This window comes from Mauremys mutica, chromosome 25, assembly GCF_020497125.1.
Source record: "Mauremys mutica isolate MM-2020 ecotype Southern chromosome 25, ASM2049712v1, whole genome shotgun sequence".
Lineage (NCBI taxonomy): Eukaryota > Metazoa > Chordata > Testudines > Geoemydidae > Mauremys > Mauremys mutica.
Window position 1 is genome coordinate 7,244,217 of NC_059096.1, and position 18,953 is coordinate 7,263,169.

Here is an 18,953-nt window from a genome sequence, read left to right on the forward strand (position 1 = left end):
AAAACCCCCCCCTCATCCGGCCTTTACGTGAGGGGAGGGATGGGCCGTGTCGGCCCGAAGACACGTCTCCCGGCGGTGCCCGTGCAATCCTGTCGGGGTGTGTGTGTGTGTGTGTTTGGCGAGGCAGGACGCCTCTCGCTTGGCCTGGCTACGCCCCGCCGGGGGCGAGATCGGCAGCATCGTCCCTCCAAACTCCGCAGGGACAGGGCGCACGAGGCCGCCCACCGGCTCAGAGGGGGACACGGAGGGGTCACTTTTCACAAGGCTCTGGGGACGTTCCTACCTCTTTTCTCCTCGCCCTAGAAATAAAGGGGAGCTGGCGGCTTCCTCCCCGACTCCCCCGTGTGCCCGAAAGAACAGCGCCCGTTTGGCCAGAGGCGGAAAGGGAGGCGCTGCAGGAGCGGGCAGGGAAAGAAAGAAAAATGAAAAGAAAGGAAAGAGGCTTGAGCCTGAGGCTTTGGCGACATGAGACAATTGCACAGATGGAACTAAACTAGGTCAGACGGTGGGGTTGTTAAATGGGTGCCATGTCCGTGGGCAGGGGTGTGAGCACCAGTGCCCCCATCCCGCACATGGGTGTGAGCGTGCCAGTGTCCCCATCCCGCACACGGGTGTGAGCGCCAGTGCCCCCATCCCGCACATGGGTGTGAGCGCACCAGTGCCCCCAACCTGTGCATGGGTGTGAGCGTGCCAGTGTCCCCATCCCGCATATGGGTGTGAGCGCACCAGTGCCCCCAACCTGTGCATGGGTGTGAGCGTGCCAGTGTCCCCATCCCGTGCACAGGTGTGAGCGCCAGTGCCCCCATCCCGTGCACGGGTGTGAGCGCCAGTGCCCCCATCCCGCATATGGGTGTGAGCGCACCAGTGCCCCCAACCTGTGCATGGGTGTGAGCGTGCCAGTGTCCCCATGCCACACACGGGTGTGAGAGCCAGTGCCCCCATCCCACACATGGGTGTGAGCGCCAGTGCCCCCATCCCATCCATGGGTGTGAGCGCATTAGTGCCCCCATCCTGTGCATGTGTGAGCACAACAGTGCCCCCAACCCATGCACGGGTGTGAGCATGCCAGTGCCCCCACCTTGTGCATGGGTGCAAGCGCACCAGTGCCCCTTCCCGTGCATGGGTGTGAGCAGGCCCCCATCCCATGCCAGTGCCCCCATCCCACGCACGGGTGTGAGTGCCAGTGCCCCCATCCCACGCACGGGTGTGAGAGCCAATGTCCCCATCCCACGCACGGGTGTGAGCGCCAGTGCCCCCATCCCACGCACGGGTGTGAGAGCCAGTGCCCCTTCCCGTGCATGGGTGTGAGCGCCAGTGTCCCCATCCCGCGCACGGGTGTGAGTGCCAGTGCCCCCATCCCGTGCACGGGTGTGAGTGCCAGTGCCCCCATCCCACGCACGGGTGTGAGTGCCAGTGCCCCCATCCCACGCACGGGTGTGAGTGCCAATGTCCCCATCCCACGCCTGAATGTGAGCGCACCAGTGCCCCCATCCTGTGCACGGGTGTGAGCGCCAGTGCCCCCATCCCATCCATGGGTGTGAGCGTGCCAGTGCCAGGCCCGTGCGTGCTGTGAGCGTGCCAATTCCCACGTGCACAGCTTGATGCCAGTCCGAGTCCGACCCCAATTAGTCACCTCGGGGCAGCACTCTGCTGCCCACGGCCTGCGTCTGGATCGTCTGCTCCCCCTCCCCTCCAGAGCAAAGAAACTCAGCGTGACTCCCCGGGCCCCCTCCCACCGGCTCCTCCTGCAGCTCGACGCCAGCCGCAGCCCGCAATCTCTGCTGCCTCTGCGGAGCCAAGCGCGGAGATGTCTCTGCCGGGGCCACTTCCCGTCGTGGTTTTCCTCCCATCGAGCGCCGGCGTTGGGCCCGGGAAGGAGCAAGCCCCACCCCACAGCCCGTGGGTCACTGTATCCATCCAGCTGTGGGGCAAAAGGCAGATGCCCAAAGTCTTTCCCCTGCAGGCTGCTCCCCGGGGGTGGGGGTGTCTCTGCTCCAGGATCTCCCCCCTGCCCCACGCTGGCTGGGGAGGCATTAGCTCAGCTGGAAGCTCACTGTCATTTCCTGAAATCCTCCGGGGCAGACTCAGAGGAGAGGCCAAGGCGCTGGGCCCTGAAGTTATCCGGGGTGTCGCCCACAGGCATCACCCGTCCCTGCCAGCGGTGCCCCGGGCCTCCTGTCCCAGCGCCAGCCGCTTGTCTGCCTTACGGGGTCCCGGATACTGCCCGGCACTGGGCCGAGATCTCAAAGGCAGCCACGCTTCCCACCAGCGCACGAAACACAGAGCACAACGGATTGCCCCGAGGACGGGCCAACGAAGAGATCCGGCCTCCCCAGGAGAGTCCTTCCGCCAAGGTGTGAGCTTCGGGCCGGCTCGCCCGCCCCCCCTCAGCACGGGGGGCGCTGCCCGCAAAGCCCTTCCCCGGAGGCCTCGGGAGGACGCGGCGCGGTTGGCGGGTGAGCTGTCGCCGATCCCGAGCCGGGAGGTTGGCTGGAAAGGCTCCTCGGTGGGGAGAGGTGGGTGGGTGTTGGGGGCGGGGGGATACACAGGCAGAACAAATCCCCCCCCCCGCCAAAAATTGCATCCATCAAGTTAACACGAGACTCACAGGAGGAACAGAAATTGACGAGGGGTCCCCTGTCCCAGAGACATTCCCCATACTGCCCCCTCCAGGCCAGCTGGGACCCAGCCGGCCAATCCCAGAGCCCCCCCTCTCCCAGCCCCAGCCCTCCTGCCCCCTCTCTCTCTCCCCCCAAAGGAAGGCCGGGGGGAAGGCGGGATCATTATTATTCCTTTCATAGTGGTTTCGATTTCGTGTCTCTTCCTCACCCCTCTATGAAGGCGGCAAGGGGTGGGAGGGTGGGGGAGGAGCAGGGGCAAAACGGGGGTGTGTGTGGGGGGGTTAAGGAGAAAGTGTCCCTCCTCCCCAACGATTGCTTCGTGTTTGGGTTTGTTTTAAGTCGGGTTTGAAATTTTCAAGGTCTGCAGCTTCCCCTCCAGTTCAGAGATCTGAAAAACACACAAAGGGATAAACGTCTCAGGCAGAGAAACAGCGGGGCCGTCCCGAGGCCGGGGCTTTCGGGGCGCGGGAGGGGGGAGGTGGGGGGAATGCTGAGAGGTGACGGCTGATGGGGGGGTTGCTGCGGGGGTGGATGCAGGGGGTCGCTGCTGAGGGGGTGGGTGCGGAGGAGGGAGGGGGTTCGTGGGATGCCATCAGCTGCTCTACGCCAGGCAGCGTCTTCCAAGGTGGGGGCTGGGGGGGTAGCGAGGAAGGGGTGAAGCCCGATTTCCGCGCCCACCCAGCTCTGCCTCCTGGGTCCTGTGCCGCGACCCCTCTCCCCCGCTTGGGACTGAAAATGCACCCGGCCTGCAGCCTGCGTCCCACCTCGGCCCCCTCCAGCAGCAGCTCCCCCTCCGTGTGCCCTGCGGAACCGGGCACGAGCACGGCAGGGGCAGGGCAGACAAACGTCACTATGTCTCCTGCTGAGCTACAACCGGGGCGTCTGCCTGCCTCCACCCACGCTGCCCAGCGGGGGGCGCTGGGCCTGCACCGCAGCGGAGGGCTGCAGCCACTCCCCGGGGAGAGAGAGAGAAGTCAGGGTACCAAGCCGGGGCCAATCAGAGCAACCACTGTGAGCACAGGGAGCCCTAGGAGAGGGGGTGCAAACCGCTGATGCCCCCCCACGGGCCCATGCTGCCTGACCATCCCATGCTCTGCAGCAGGGAACCCCTCCTCACAGACATGCACACACACACACACACAGATGTTCAGCTGCAAAACTGTGCCCTGGAGTCTTGACTTGGGCACCAATGCAGGACCCAGCACGGGATCCGGTGTGATCCAGCACCCGGCGCAGGATCCAGCATGGCCCACTGTGGGATCCGGTGTGATCCAGCACCTGGCATGAGATCTGGTGTGACCCACTGTGGGATCTGGTGTGATCCAGCACCCGGTGCGGGATCTGGCGCAACCCACTATAGGATCCAGTGTGATCCAGCACCCAGCACAGGATCTGGCGTGACCCACTGTGGGATCCAGTGTGATCCAGCACCCGGCACGGGATTCAGAGCGACCCACCGCAGGATCCAGTGTGACCAGCACTGACGCAGGATCTGGCATGACCCACTGTTGGATCCGGTGTGATCCAGCACCCGGCATGGGATCCGGTGTGACCCACTGCGGGATTCAGTGTGACCAGCACCGACGCAGGATCCGGCGTGCCCTGACATCCAACACAGGATCTGGCGTGCCCCGGTGCCCATCGCACAGGAATCAAGCCCACGCTGTCATGGAGAAGGCAGACGAGGCAGATGGAGCCCCCTCCTCGCCCCACCCCTGGCTCCTGCCAAAGCCAGCTCTGGTCCGCTGGAAGTCCCCGTCCGAGCCATCCAGTCACAGCCAGGGCCCCTCTCCTCTGCAATCTCCTGCTCTGCTGCCTCAGGGGAACCCCGTATCCTGGTCCTTGGTGCCCACCTTCTCCTGGAGCTTGTCGATTTCCTCCTTGTGGGCCAGCTCCGACTCCTCCAGGACGCGCCTCTGGGTCGTCTCCTTCTTGAGGAACTCGATCTCCCTGTGAGGGATGGGGTGAGCCGTCAGGCCAGAGCCCGGCCGCTGCTCCAGCACCTAACCCGAGGGACTCTCTGAACTGGGCAGGATACAGACCCCCATCCCTGGGAGATCCATAGGAGATGGGGATCTGGGATCAGTAGTTCTGGGAGATCCATAGAGGATGGGGATCTGGGATTGCTAGAGCTGGGAGATTCATAAGAGATGGGGATCTGGTACCACTAGTCCTGGGAGATCCATAGGGGATGGAGATCTGGGATCATTAGTCCTGGGAGATCCATAGAGGATGGGGATCTGGGATCCTAGTCCCAGAAAATCCAAAAGGGATGGAGATCTGAGATCAGTAGTCCTGGGAAATCTGAAGTGGATGGGGATCTGGGATCAGTAGTCCTGGGAGATCCATAGGGATGGGGATCTGGGATCACTAATCCTGAGAGATCCATGGGGGATGGAGATCTGGGATCACTAATCCTGAGAGATCCATGGGGGATGGAGATCTGGGATCATTAATCCTGGGAGATCCATAGGGGATGGGGATCTGGGATCATTAGTCCTGGGAGATCCAAAGTGGATGGGGATCTGGAATCACTAGTCCTGGGAGATCCATAGGGGATGGGGATCTGGGATCATTAGTCCTGGGAGATCCATAGGGGATGGGGATCTGGGATCATTAGTCCTGGGAGATCCAAAGTGGATGGGGATCTGGGACCACTAGTCCTGGGAGATCCATAGGGGATGGGGATCTGGGATCACTAGTCCTGGGAGATCCATAGGGGATGGGGATCTGGGATCACTAGTCCTGGGAGATCCATAGGGGATGGGGATCTGGGATCAGTAGTCCTGGGAGATCCATAGGGGATGGAGATCTGAGATCAGTAGTCCTGGGAGATCCATAGGGGATGGGGATCTGGGATCACTAGTCCTGGGAGATCCATGGGGGATGGGGATCTGGAAGATCCACAGGGGACAGAGAACACGGCCTTACTTCTGCTGATACTCCTTGATGAGCCGCTTGGCCTTGCTGTATTTCCGCTCCAGGGTCTGGTACTGGGCTTGAGTCTCTTTCAGGTGCTCATCCACTGCCTGGCACAGGTTCTGGGCCTCCATCCAATAACCCTCCAGCTTCTCCATCCTCTCCTTGTTTTCCTCCACGCTCTGCTCCAGCTGGGCCTTCTCGGCTCGCCAGCGAGCCTTCTCCTGCTCAATGGACTGCAGCTGGGAGCAGAGACCACAGCGCACAGGGTGAGGGGAAGAGGGGTAAGGGAGACTGTGCTGGGGGGTGACAGGTGGGGGAGGGGAGATGAGGGGCATTTGGGGAGAGAGGGGCTGCATGGGGCAGGAGATGGGGGAGCACATGCACCCCAGCAGCAGGGAGTGTTGGGAGAAGTATGGGTGTGTGTTGTGTCTCTTTGGCGCTGTGGACCTGTGTCTTTGGTTGAGTGCGTGGTTGTGTGCTGTTGTATCTCAGCGCATGGTTGTGTGTCTGTGTGTTTGTGCTTGTGTCTCTAGGTGTGCGCTTGTCTCTCTGTGTGTCTGGTTGTGTGCTGTTGTATCTCTGCACATGGTTGTTTATCTGTGGGTGTGCTTGTGTCTCTGTGTGTGCTTGTCTCTGTGTGTGTCTGGTTGTGTGCTGTTGTATCTCTGCACATGGTTGTTTATCTGTGGGTGTGCTTGTGTCTCTGTGTGTGCTTGTCTCTGTGTGTGTCTGGTTGTGTGCTGTTGTATCTCTGCACATGGTTGTATATCTCTGTGTGTGCTTGTGTCTCTGCGTGTGCTTGTCTCTCTGTGTGTCTGGTTGAGCGGTGTTGTATCTAGGCACATGGTTATATATCTGTGTGTGTGCTTGTGTCTTTGTGTGTGCTTGTCTCGGTGTGTGGTTGTGCATCCTTGTGTATGTCTTTGTGTGCTGCATATGTAGTTGCGTGGGGGTATTTGCGAGTGAGATTATGCTTGATTGGTTCTGTCTGTGTGTGCGGCTGTGCGCTATTGTGAGTGTGGTGACGTCAGCGTGTGCGGTGGGGTGTCTGTGCGTGCTCGTGTGTGTGTGTGCGGTTGTGTCTCTCCACGCCTGTGCGTCACTGGGCAGTGCAAACAACGGGGCACACTGAGAGCGAGGAGGAAACCAGAAGACCCCACGACAGAGCAGACAGAGCCCATGCCGGGTAGGGGAAAGGAGGGAACAGAAGAGTAGGGAGGTGCCAGCAGCCCAGTCTGGCCGGGATCCGGCGGGTGAAGCCTAATGGGACCAGGGAGCCCAAGGAGGGGACCCTCCCACCACACACACGGCCCCTTCTCCGCAGCTCACCTTCCTCTTCAGCTGCTGGATCTCGGCCTCGGTGACGGCATGTTTGATCTGGAGCTGACAGAGAGCAACGGCACGGTTACGCCCTGCAGTCAGGGAGATGCCAGCCCTAGCCACTGCCCTGGCGCCCTCAGCCCCGGCCACTTGCAAGCAGTAAATTTCCCTTAGAGTCAAGATATGAACCCCAGAGTCCTGGCAACACCCCCACCAGGGGTACATGACACGGTGCTGCAGTGAATCCCCCCCCCATGCACACAACACCATGCAGTGTCAGCTGGAGACCAGATCCCTGCCCTCAGCTGTCGGGGGCCGTTGCTGTGTGGTGATGCAACAGCGTGCTCCACCTCAGAGGTGGCTGCACTTCAGCACAAGGTGCCGAGGCTCCAGTTCTCCTCTAGCCTCAGCTGGCTTTGCATTACCGTGACTCTCCCGACCCCAGCGGAGCGGCACCAGTGGGAGAGGAGAATCAGGCTGGCAGGGCCGGAGTGCCAGAAGAGGAGTCGGCTGTGCAGAACTAGGGTCGGTGCTTAGACCCTGCAGCCCGGGGGGTGCGGCTGGGCTGCCTTCGACAGAGCGTACAGACAGAGCTTCTAGCCACTAGAGGGCACCATAACCACACGCATAAAAATAATCACACGCGTGCACCCCCCCACTGAAACACACACACCCATGCACTTGTGCAACACACCCATGCATGAACAGATACCCGTTATCCCATGACACACATGGACACGTGCAAGTATGCACAGACAGCCTTGCACTTGTGAATACACACACAGGTGCAAACTCACATGCACTCTGACCCCAGGCACACACATGGACACGCGCATGCACCGATGCCACCCGTGCACTCATACACACACAAATATGCATCCGCATACAGACATGTACACGCTCCCACAAGAATAAACACACCCCAGTGCACACACACACTCACACTGCTGCCTCCCCCCACTCCGATTGCGGGTGTCTTCGGGGAGCTCCCCTTCCCCCGCCTTTACCTCCTTAAACTTGTGCACCAGCTTCTCGGGGTCCATCTCGACGGGGGACAGCATGTCCTCGTTCTCAGCCAGTTCGAAGACCTCGATGGCCATCTCGCTGCTGGGGAACATGGGGCTCATCTCCTCGTCCTCATCCGTAGCATATTCGCCCGTCTGCAGGCACAGAACCGGGAGCTTTGGCCAGGTTCCTCCCTGCGAGCCACCCCCAATCTAGCACCTCCCAGACCAAAGCCATTCATAGCGCCGGCAGCTACCCCCTCACCACCACCGTCGCTCCCCAGAGCCCTAAAACCCAGCCCCCCTCCCTGTGCAAACTTAACCTGCAGAGGCAAAGGACGGCCTGGTGGTTTCTGCACTTGGCTGGCACTCAGGGTCAGGTCCCAGCTCTGCTGCTCACACCCTAGACTGCATACCTGGGGCCGCTGCTGCACCATCCCGGTTCCCATCTGTAACATGGGGCGGGGGCCTCTCCAGAATGTGATGCCTTGGGGACAGGTACAATCGCCTGCCCTGCCCAGTGCTAGCACGACGGGGTCCCAATCTCGGCTGAAGTATCCAGGCGCAACCAGAATACAAATCGTTATTACCTCTATTCTCACAGTGACGAGTGGCCAGGACCCACTGTGCTAGCTCTTATAATGGCTGGAGACCTCAACAAAAATCTCCCAAAGGCATGAGACAGCGCCCCTGTTCCTCACAACACCCCCCGAGAAGCAGGGAACTATGAACCCCATTTCACAGCTGGGAAAACTGAGGCATCCAGCAAGCTGCCTAAGGTGACTCAGCAGCAGAGCCGGGAAGAGAACTGAGGACATCCTGACGGTTAGCCCCACGCGCTAGCCACCAGCTCAGCTGTGCGCCTGCAGTGGTATTGATGCGGGTCGAGATTTTGAAAGGCGCCTAAGTGATTTAGGCACACAACTCCTGTTGAAATCAAATTCAATGGGCATCAAGTGCCTAATTCCACTAGGCCGCTTTGAGAATCCCCATGGGTGTGCGGGGCGGGGGGGCTGGCAGGAGAGAGGCGGGAGTCGTGTCTGTTGAGGTATTTCACAGAGGGGCAGGGAGTAGCTATAATTCGACACGTCATTATTACAACTTATGACGATAATGTTTGTCGGAGGCCCCTGAGACGTGTGCTGCTGAAATCAACCAGTGTCACAGACCGGTTAACGACAGGAAGGGACTGGAGCAGAGAGAGTAGGATCTGTCAGATCTGTCCCGCACCCAGCACAAAGAGGCCCTGAAGAGCGCCCCCCATCCCGGCAGTGCAATTATTTAATAATAACGAGTGGGCCAGATCCCAGCTGCTGTCCAGCTTGCTCCACTGACGTCAATGCTGCAGGTTTAGCCCAGGTGATGACCTGGACCAATAACAGCCGCTTTCCTGAAGGAGCTGGTGCTACTGGACAGAGCATTTGACTGGGACTCGGGGAGGCCTGGGTCTGTTTGGCTCTGTCACTGGCCCACTGGGTGACCGTGGGCAAGTCACAGCCCCGTGCCATGCCTCAGTTTCCCCCTGCGTCACATGGCGATCACAATGCTGCGCTCCATCGTAAAGTGCTCTGAGAGCTCCTGCTGCACAGCGCTTGCTAAGAGCGAGAGTTATAATTAGACGTCGTGACATTCGAACGGAGCAATTCCTTCATTTTCCACTCCTCTCCCACACAACACAAGCCCACCAGGGACCCTGCCAGGAGAGCCCATTAATCCTGGAGGCTGCCACATTCCGCCGCCCGGGAGAGACAGGCACAGCCCTGGGAACAGGAGAGAGGGGCCTGCACCCTGCATTTCTCTCGGCTGCGGCAGTACGCCCAGCGATTAAGACACAGGGGCCTGATACTCCAATGCCCTGCACCTCATGCGTCACTCACACCAGTGCAAAGTGCTTCCAGGCGGAGTCCGGGGCGTTTCACCCCCACTTTTCACTGGAGGAAAATGACAACCTGAGAGGCGGGGCAATGAATCAGGTCGATGGTGTCTCATTGGGCTCCTGGTACACAGGCAGGTGAGTCAGTTCTCCTGGCCCCGCCGCAGCCTGGAGACAGGCTGATGCGGAGCAGTGTGGTGTGTGGGGGAAGCACAAGGGTGAATGCCCGTGGGCAGGGCAATCTCTCCAGGATACGGCCAGTGGCTCGGGTGGAGCAGGGAATGGGGACATCTGGATTGGCATGGGCCTGGAGCCTGAATTCCCCTCTCATCTCACGAGAAGGTGCCCCAGCCAAGCTAGGACACGGGTTCTTTGGAGGATCAGTGGGTTTGTTGGTGCACCTGCACAGGTGGCAGTATGGACTAGTGGGTAGAGCCACGGGACTGGGACTCAGGAGACCCGGGATGTATCTAGTGGGTGATCTTGGGGGGAGTCCCGCCACCCTTTGTCTGCTTTGCCTATTCAGACCGGAAGCTCTCTGGGGCAGGGACTGGCTCTCCCTCTGGGTACGTACAGCCCCTAGCACATGAAGGCTCTGATCTTGGTTGAGGCCATTAGGTGCCACTGCAGAATAACTAAGTATGGGGTTAATTAGCCCTGGAGCCTGGATTCCTCTCTGACCCCAGGGAGCAGAGGAGTCTCCCTGGGGGCCTGTACTGGAGCGGGGGAGGACGGGATTGCAAGGACCCCCAGCGCGTGCTCCGTTCTCCAGCCCTTGCCCAAAGGCGACCGGGAAATGCCCCTCTTACTTCTTCATCCTCTTCCGTGTACTGGGTGTATCTCTGCTCCATCATCTCCCGCTGCCACCGCTCCTGCTCCAGCGTCTGCTGGATCAGCTGGGCCACCTCGCTTTGCTCGCCCGGCTTCTCCCGCCCAATCAGGAACCTGCGCCAGGAACGGACACGAGGCCAGCGGGTCAGCCTAGGAGGACCCCTGTGCCCCGGAGGCAGAGCTGCTGCTGGTTAATCCCAGCAGGCCCCGTCCTCCTCCCTGTGCCTCTCCTCTGCGTCTGCAGCGAGGCTGCCGCGGGGGGCGGGTGACGTTTCGCACCCGCTCCGCACGGCTCTCAACGCCGGGACACGGGGCGGAGCAGCAGAGAGCCAGGCCTCGTGCCGTGCCCAGCCATTGCCCACCACCGTCAGCTGCCGACCCCTTTCCCCACCCTGTTGGATGCTCACCCCTCAGGGCTTTTAGAGGGTGGGGGGGGTGAAGCCGGGATTCAGGGGGGCAGGACCACCGCCCCTCCCCATTGCCCATGAAAGCTGGGATGGGAACAGGCCTCAGGGTAAGACCCGCTGGAATCTCCTTGCCCACCTGACTGCAGTGTCCAGCCCGCTTACAAGGAGGTGCAAACGTTCCCCCCATCCACGACCCCCCCCCAACCAATCAGGCCTCGCCCACGCCTTGGTGGGCTCGGCCCCACTCGTGGGTGCGGAGGGACGGGCATGCGCTAGGTTTGCGCTCCGGGCTCGGCTGCGCTGGCTTGACGTCGCTGCGTTGGTGGGCGGGTTTATTTTAGGCTGGTTATTTTAAAAATAGATATTTGAGCGAAAACATCCGGAGCCGGGTGTCGGGCGCAGAGCGAGGGCGGCCCCCGGCCCCTCGCGCTGATCCCGGCCAGGAAGGGCGGAGCCTGAGATGCTCGGGGCGAGATAAAGGGGTCAGCAGGGCCCTCCTGCAAACAGCCCTGCAGCGAGGCGGAAACGCCGCGGGCCCGTGCTTCCCCTCAGCTGCTCCAAGCATCGCTCACTTCCTCTTTCGCTCCCACGGCCTGCCCGCCTCGGCCCGCTCCTGGTGCGGGGGGACGCTGGGTTTTCACCCAGCAGGCCCCTTGCTGGTCGTGGGAGGGGATCTGAGGGGCAGGGACAGGGTGCGATGGGAGGGAGAGAGGGGTGTGGGGGTGGTCTGGGATGTTACCCATGTTCCGGGATGCACTGGGGATGTTCCCTGGGGTCTCCAGGGGCTACCCAGTGGGGGACTATGGGGCGGCACAGTGGAGTTTATGGGGCTACAGGAGCTAAACAGTGGATTACTATGGGGTGTGCAGTGCAGGTTATCAGGGTCATGGGAGATACACAGTGCAGTGCCATGGGGTGCACTAGAGGTTATAGGAGATACACAGTGGGGTGCCATGGGGTGCACAGTAGATGTTATGGGGCTGTAGGAATTACACAGTGGGGTGCCATGGGGTGCACAGTAGATGTTATGGGGCTGTAGGAGATACACAGTGGGGTGCCATGGGGTGCACAGTAGATGTTATGGGGCTGTAGGAGATACACAGTGGGGTGTCATGGGGTGCACAGTAGGTGTTATGGGGCTGTAGGAGATACACAGTGGGGTGCCATGGGGTGCACAGTAGATGTTATGGGGCTGTAGGAGATACACAGTGGGGTGCCATGGGGTGCACAGTAGATGTTATGGGGCTGTAGGAGATACACAGTGGGGTGCGATGGGATGCACAGTAGATGTTATGGGGCTGTAGGAGATACACAGTGGGGTGCCATGGGGTGCACAGTAGATGTTATGGGGCTGTAGGAGATACACAGTGGGGTGCCATGGGGTGCACAGTAGATGTTATGGGGCTGTAGGAGATACGCAGTGGGGTGCCATGGGATGCACAGTAGATGTTACGGGGCTGTAGGAGATACACAGTCGGGGGGGACAGAGCTGGAGCTGTTACGACAGGCAGACCCAGAGTGGGGCTTGTGGCAAACACGGACACAGAGAGGGGATCCCTGACTGTCACACTCAGCTCCTGGGGCACTGAGTCTGGGTCTCGGCAGTCCACGGAGGGTGTTTGAATGGGGCGTGAAATCCCAACCCCCCGCCCATGCGGAGGGATAGCACTAGGGCCTAGGCAGCCCTGCTCCAGGAGGCCCAGCACAGAATCTCGGCTGTCGCCTGCGCTGGGCCCCGGCCTCCCGGACCTGGACCCAAAGCTGGAGCAACGTCCATTTCAAAGCAATCCCGTATTCCCAGGCCCGCTGGATTCCCCTCTCGCCCGCAGGCACAACCCCGCTGTTGCCAGCATGGCTACCAGGGTGCTGGCAGGGTGGAGTCCACCTTCCTGGTTGTGGCATCCCGACCCCTTGGGATGGCACAAGCAGAGGATCCTAGTAGCGGGTGACAATCAAACCCAACCACGTTCCTGCCTCCAGTAAAATGAAACAGGCGGAGGAACGGAACCACCCGGCGCTGGCCGCTATAAGCCCTTCCCAGCAGCCCAGTCAGCTTCGCCTGTGGTAGTGTCGTTTACACGCTAAAGAGGGTGGGGAGAAGGGCAGGGCAGTTTAGATTCACCTTTCAGCTTGGCCTCGGAGAGGTGTGAACAGCCCCCGTGAATTGCAGTGGGGTGCGTTGACTCTGAAGTGTAATGATGCCATTTACAAGGTGAACCGTGTCATTGCTGATGGTTGAAAAAGCAAAACCCAGCTGGTCTGGAATTGTGGGGCGGGGCTTTGGAGAGTGGGCGGGGCCTCGCTAGAGCATCACCCCCTTTTATACCCTTCCCACCCCACTGGGGAGCAAACACAACACAGAAGTGGGTGGAGCCACCATGTTTACAGCCAGGGGGCCAGACTAGGGAAGATCAAAGACTCCACCTCGCTGGCCGGCGGCAGGAAGTGGCAAATCCCAGCGCAGCCTCCCCTGGGGCACCCACCAGCCGGGCTCGGAGCGGGGTGGTCTGCTCCCCCGGGGCCCCCCGACTGTCGCGGTTCCCGGCTCATGGCAAGCAGGCGGCGCCCCGTTCCCCTACCGGACTCTGCCCCTCGTGTTCCTCAGCACCGAGGCCGCGAAGCTCTGGGTCACGCCCACCAGGCTGGTACCGTCCACCTCCACGATGAGGTCGTTCACCTGGATCCTAGGGGAGGGAGAAGGCGAGTGAGAGATGGAAAGGGAGGGAGGGGCCTTTGGCAGAGGGTGCGGTGGGCTTGGGGGCAGTGTTCAGATCAGTACAGGCCCACGAGCTGTCTGAGCTGATGGTGCCCTCCCAACCCCCCCGGATCTCTTGCCAACCTAGGTCAGCCCATTGGCCCATCCAGTCCCGTATCCTGGTTCCTGTTCCAGGATCAGCCCATTGGCCCATCCAGTCACCTATCCTGGTTCCTGTTCCAGGATCAGCCCACTGGCCCATCCAGCCCCGTATCCTGGTTCCTGTTCCAGGATCAGCCCACTGGCCCATCCAGTCCCATATCCTGGTTCCTGTTCCAGGATCAGCCCACTGGCCCATCCAGCCCCGTATCCTGGTTCCTGTTACAGGATCAGCCCATTGGCCCATCCTGTCTCCTATCCTGGTTCCTGTTACAGGATCAGCCCACTGGCCCATCCAGCCCTGTATCCTGGTTCCTGTTACAGGATCAGCCCATTGGCCCATCCTGTCTCCTATCCTGGTTCCTGTTCCAGGATCAGCCCACTGGCCCATCCAGTCCCATATCCTGGTTCCTGTTCCAGGATCAGCCCATTGGCCCATCCAGTCCTGGATCCTGGTCCCTGTTACAGGATCAGCCCACTGGCCCATCCAGCCCTGTATCCTGGTTCCTGTTCCAGGATCAGCCCACTGGCCCATCCAGTCCCCTATCCTGGCACGTGCAATAGGGGATCAAATCACTGACCCGTCTAATTCACCGTCGTGTCTCCTGCCACACCAAAGCTGGCAATTCTCCGTGTAGTCTGGCACCCTGCCTCCCACAGTGCCCAATTATGGATGTTGCACCGGAAGGCATAAAATCAACCCCCCATACTGCCCTGTAGGCAGATTTCCTTCCTGAGCCCTGCCCGGCTGGCGGTCAGATGATGCCCAGAAGCATGAGGGCCAATTGCCCTTCCCCGATAGCGTAACTGCAGCTAAATCACCCCAGTGCTGTGCCATCCGCTTCCAACAGGGCCCCTGTCTCTGGGCTTGGCCCCTCCTCCCCACACTGGCAAGGGTTAATGGGAGATTTCTCTGCGCAGTAGAAAGAGGAAGGAACATTGCTCCCCGGGCTCAGGAAGCCGGGGATGGCCAGCGCGGTCAGGGGAGGAAACTCCCGGTTGCTAGATTAAGCGGCGCACACAGAGCAAGGCCGCGGAGAGGCTCTCAGATGGTGCCAGGAGCGTACTGGGCCCCAAGCTTGCCTGGCAGCAGAGGGGGTGAACCTGCCATCAAGCTGCGCCCCCCACGCTCCAGCCATGCCAGCACCCCGGCCCTTTCCCACCGCCTCTGCCTCACGAGGGTACAGCATCCTTGTGTCCCCTCCAGGGAGAAGCGGTATCTGGGAGCCCCAGAGCCCGTGGCCCAAGGGGGAGCTGAGGGGCGGATCGGCCCTGGACGGCAGGGCTGGATCAGGCTGGTCTGGGAAGGATGTGTGGGGCAGGAGAGCTGGCTAGGATGGGGGGGAGCCTCCCAGAACAGCCTCCTTGGGGGAGTCCCAAATTGTAAAGCCAGCCCCATCCCCCACCTCCCCCCGGAGGCACCCCCCCCCTTTCGCTCACGAGACCAAGAGAGTTGGGGAGAGGGGGGCACATGGCGACCCCACAGATCTGCCAGCCCTAGCCCGGCCTGGAGTGGGGCGCGGGGGCTCGGGCCATGGCTCCAGAACGGGGGAGTAGCTGAGCCGGGAACCCTCGTATAGGTCAGTGATGTTCCCTGGTACTGGAGGGGGGTGTCCCAGTGGCGGCCCCCAGCAAGGGCAGTGACCCAGGCATCAGGCAGTGCTGGGGAGCTCCCGTGTACCCCAGGCCCGGCCTGAGATCCCCAAACCCCAGCCTGGGATGTTCTCTCACCCCAGAGCCCCAGCGGATGGAAAACACACACACAGAGCTGTCTCGGCTCCCCGCAGAGTCCCTGCCTGGGGCCAGGAGCTCACACTCCCTGCCAGCCACTTTCTCCTGGCGGCTTAATTACCGGGGCTCAGATTTCTACAGCCGTCCACTGTCTGCACCCTGCTCTGGGCATGCACCCGCCAGTGCGCAAACACACCCAGAAACACAGCGGACACACCCACACACAAACACCCGCACACCCATTCGCAAATGCACACCCACCCGTGCACATCATACACCCCCTAAGCACCCGCCAGTGCGCAAACACACCCAGAAACACAACGGACACGCCCACACACAAACACCCGCACACCCATTCGCAAATGCACACCCACCCGTGCACATCATACACCCCCTATGCACCCCCCAGTAACAAACACACCCAGAAACACAACGGGCACGCCCACACACAAACACCCGCACACCCATTCGCAAATGCACACCCACCCGTGCACATCATACACCCCCTATGCACCCCCCAGTGCGCAAACACACCCAGAAACACAACGGACACGCCCACACACAAACACCCGCACACCCATTCGCAAATGCACACCCACCCGTGCACATCATACACCCCCTATGCACCCCCCAGTAACAAACACACCCAGAAACACAACGGACACGCCCACACACAAACACCCGCACACCCATTCGCAAATGCACACCCACCCATGCACATCTATACACCCCCTATGCACCCCCCAGTGCACAAACACACCCAGAAACACAACGGACACACCCACACACAAACACCCGCACACCCATTCGCAAATGCACACCCACCCATGCACATCTATGCACCCCCTATGCACCCCCCAGTGCACAAACACACCCAGAAACACAACGGACACGCCCACACACAAACACCCGCACACCCATTCGCAAATGCACACCCACCCATGCACATCTATACACCCTCTATGCGCCCCCAGTACACAATCACATCCAGAAACACAACGGGCACGCCCACGTACATAAAACACACACCCATACACAAATACACACCCACCCATGCCTATGTAGACAGCCCCCCCATGCAAACACGCCCACTCCTACAGAAACACACACCCCTGTGCAAACACCTCCGCTTACAGTCGCACAAATACAGACTCAGCAACATAAACACACACACATATACCACGCTGCGGAGCTGAGGGGAAGGGAGGCACGTCAGCCGCTTTTAAGCACCAGGTCACAGAGGACTCGGGTTTGGCTCGGCCCAGTCGTAGCATCGTAGAATCGCAGGACTGGAAGGGACCTCGAGAGGTCAGCTAGTCCCATCCCCTGCACCCCTGGCCAGACTAAGTATTATCGAGACCATGACAGAGCCAAGCTGAAGTTGAGTGAGTGGCGTGGTGACCTGGCACTTGAAATGGCAGTCCACAGCTCCTGCCTAAACAGGGACAAATGTATATTAATACAACTCCCCTAACACACTTGCACACAAACACACCACATAACACGTACAGACAGCCCCCCACTGGGCTAATCTGATCCGGCCACTGAGACTGACGTGTGTGTCTCCATTTTAAACAACGTTTCCCCTTCGCTCTGCAGAACCTTTCATCGTGAAACTCGCTGTGATTTCCCAATGCCTGTGGGTGTGTGACACAAAGGGCCTGATTCTGTCTCTGGGCTGGATCCTTTGTTGTCCCCGTCCTTCGTTTCACCATGGACCCCCGTGCGAAGCGAGAGCTGGTCTACCAGCGGCCACACTGGTTGTGCACCAGTTTGGTCAAAACTGGTACAGCTTTATGTGGTTGTGATTGTGTTTCTGAGGATGTGCGTGTGTGTGAACATAAGGGGACGTGTTGGAGCATGAGCATGTCTTTTCTCTGTGTGTGTGTGTGTGGCTGTGTTTGCACTGGGGGGGTTGCATGGGTTTCTCGGTGTATTGGTACATGGCTCGAGGTGTTTACCTGCAAATGGGGTGAGTGCATATTGTGTGTTTATGTGCATGTGTGCGTTGTCTACTAGTGTGTGATTGAGTTGCCATCCCTTTATAGCTGGCCTATGTAGGTTTAGCTTTACCAGTGCAAACTGACCCATTATAAACTCAGTTTAAATCCATGTCGGTGTCCCCACACACAGAAGCACTGGTAATTTTGCGAGGCAGCCAGAGATCAGAACATACCCACTTTGCACGGGTGTCAGTGGCAACCCACCCGAGACCCTCCTGCATTTGATTGTTTGGGCCTGCGCTGAAGTAGGCTGGGAAAAGATTGTCTGATTGAGCTCTCCCCAGAGACCCTTATGTGTATGGTGAAGCCCTCCAAGTCAGCACCATTGAAATGAATACAGAAATACGTTACAGATGCAAACTGCAAACACACAGACACGTGCCCCGCAACTCACCAGGAGCACATGGAGAACACGGTGTGCAGCAGCTGCAGCACACACTAACACCGAGGCCTACAGACTACGGTGCCGAGTCTTGCAGGAGTTAGTTCTCTTTTTGAAAGCCCCAGCGCCTGGAGTCAGGTGATTGTGTTTGAATGTCATTTTTAACAACAAAGTGAATTTCTAGCTCCTCCAGTTGCAGAGAAGAGCTTGAAAATGCTACTCCCACCCCCTCAGCCTCAAAACAAGGAGGCCAATAAGAAGCCCAACATAAGAAGTTTTTTTTTATTTTTTAAAAATCTCATGACTTTAAAGCCAATTTCATGATTTTTGGAGGCCTGATGGTGATTTTGGAATGCTTGGGGGTTGGCAATTCTGCATCTACAACCACACAACCAGCATAGATATACACAGAATAATATGCAGAGCAGGGATACACACAGGCTTGTCTACCATGCCGATGGTACACAACTCAGACTGCAGGCACAAGCAGCCTAGGTACATTGAATAATTAACACAACAGGGCTTTGTGAGCAACTCATTTGCAACTCACAAGCTGCACACACACACAACTACTGTCACGCACACACATAGTGCTTCATACACACTAACACAACTAGCACACAATGCAAAAAGCAGCATGTGTACACACACCACAAAGCTAAATAAAGAGCAACGCAAAGCCGATAGATACAGCGATAGCCAGCCCACCCCTTCACACACACACACAAACCACACCAGCAGACTGGTGTGCAATATACACAAGGTCCCAACCACGCCCTTAGGATCAGTTACAAAATACACAAAGTACTGTCTGCAGCCAAAATTTCAATAATTCCAAAAGGGAGAGCCTGGGACTGGATGTAACCGGGAGATTCCCCCAACAGCCAATGCTCCTGCCCTCCACCCTACAGCGCCTCCTGCTGGGAGAGGCGGGGACTGGAGGAGATGGGAGATCCCCCCACAGCCAATGCTCCTGCCCTCCTCCCTACAGTGCCCCCTGCTGGG

At 59.4% G+C, this 18,953-nt stretch overlaps 1 protein-coding gene across 1 annotated transcript in view; it reads right to left on the bottom strand.

Annotated features, from left to right (window-relative positions):
• The window catches only part of PPP1R9B (protein phosphatase 1 regulatory subunit 9B), an 83,903-nt gene that overhangs the window by 37,633 nt on the left and 27,317 nt on the right, over window positions 1-18,953 (bottom strand). Inside the window, exons 4-11 of the mRNA XM_044999939.1 lie at window positions 13,558-13,662; window positions 10,550-10,685; window positions 7,871-8,023; window positions 6,873-6,926; window positions 5,553-5,782; window positions 4,475-4,571; window positions 2,959-3,009; window positions 1,634-1,787 (exon numbers count right to left, since the gene is read on the bottom strand). Of these exons, the coding sequence (XP_044855874.1) occupies window positions 1,634-1,787; window positions 2,959-3,009; window positions 4,475-4,571; window positions 5,553-5,782; window positions 6,873-6,926; window positions 7,871-8,023; window positions 10,550-10,685; window positions 13,558-13,662 (980 nt within the window). The remainder of the gene's footprint in view (window positions 1-1,633; window positions 1,788-2,958; window positions 3,010-4,474; window positions 4,572-5,552; window positions 5,783-6,872; window positions 6,927-7,870; window positions 8,024-10,549; window positions 10,686-13,557; window positions 13,663-18,953) is intronic.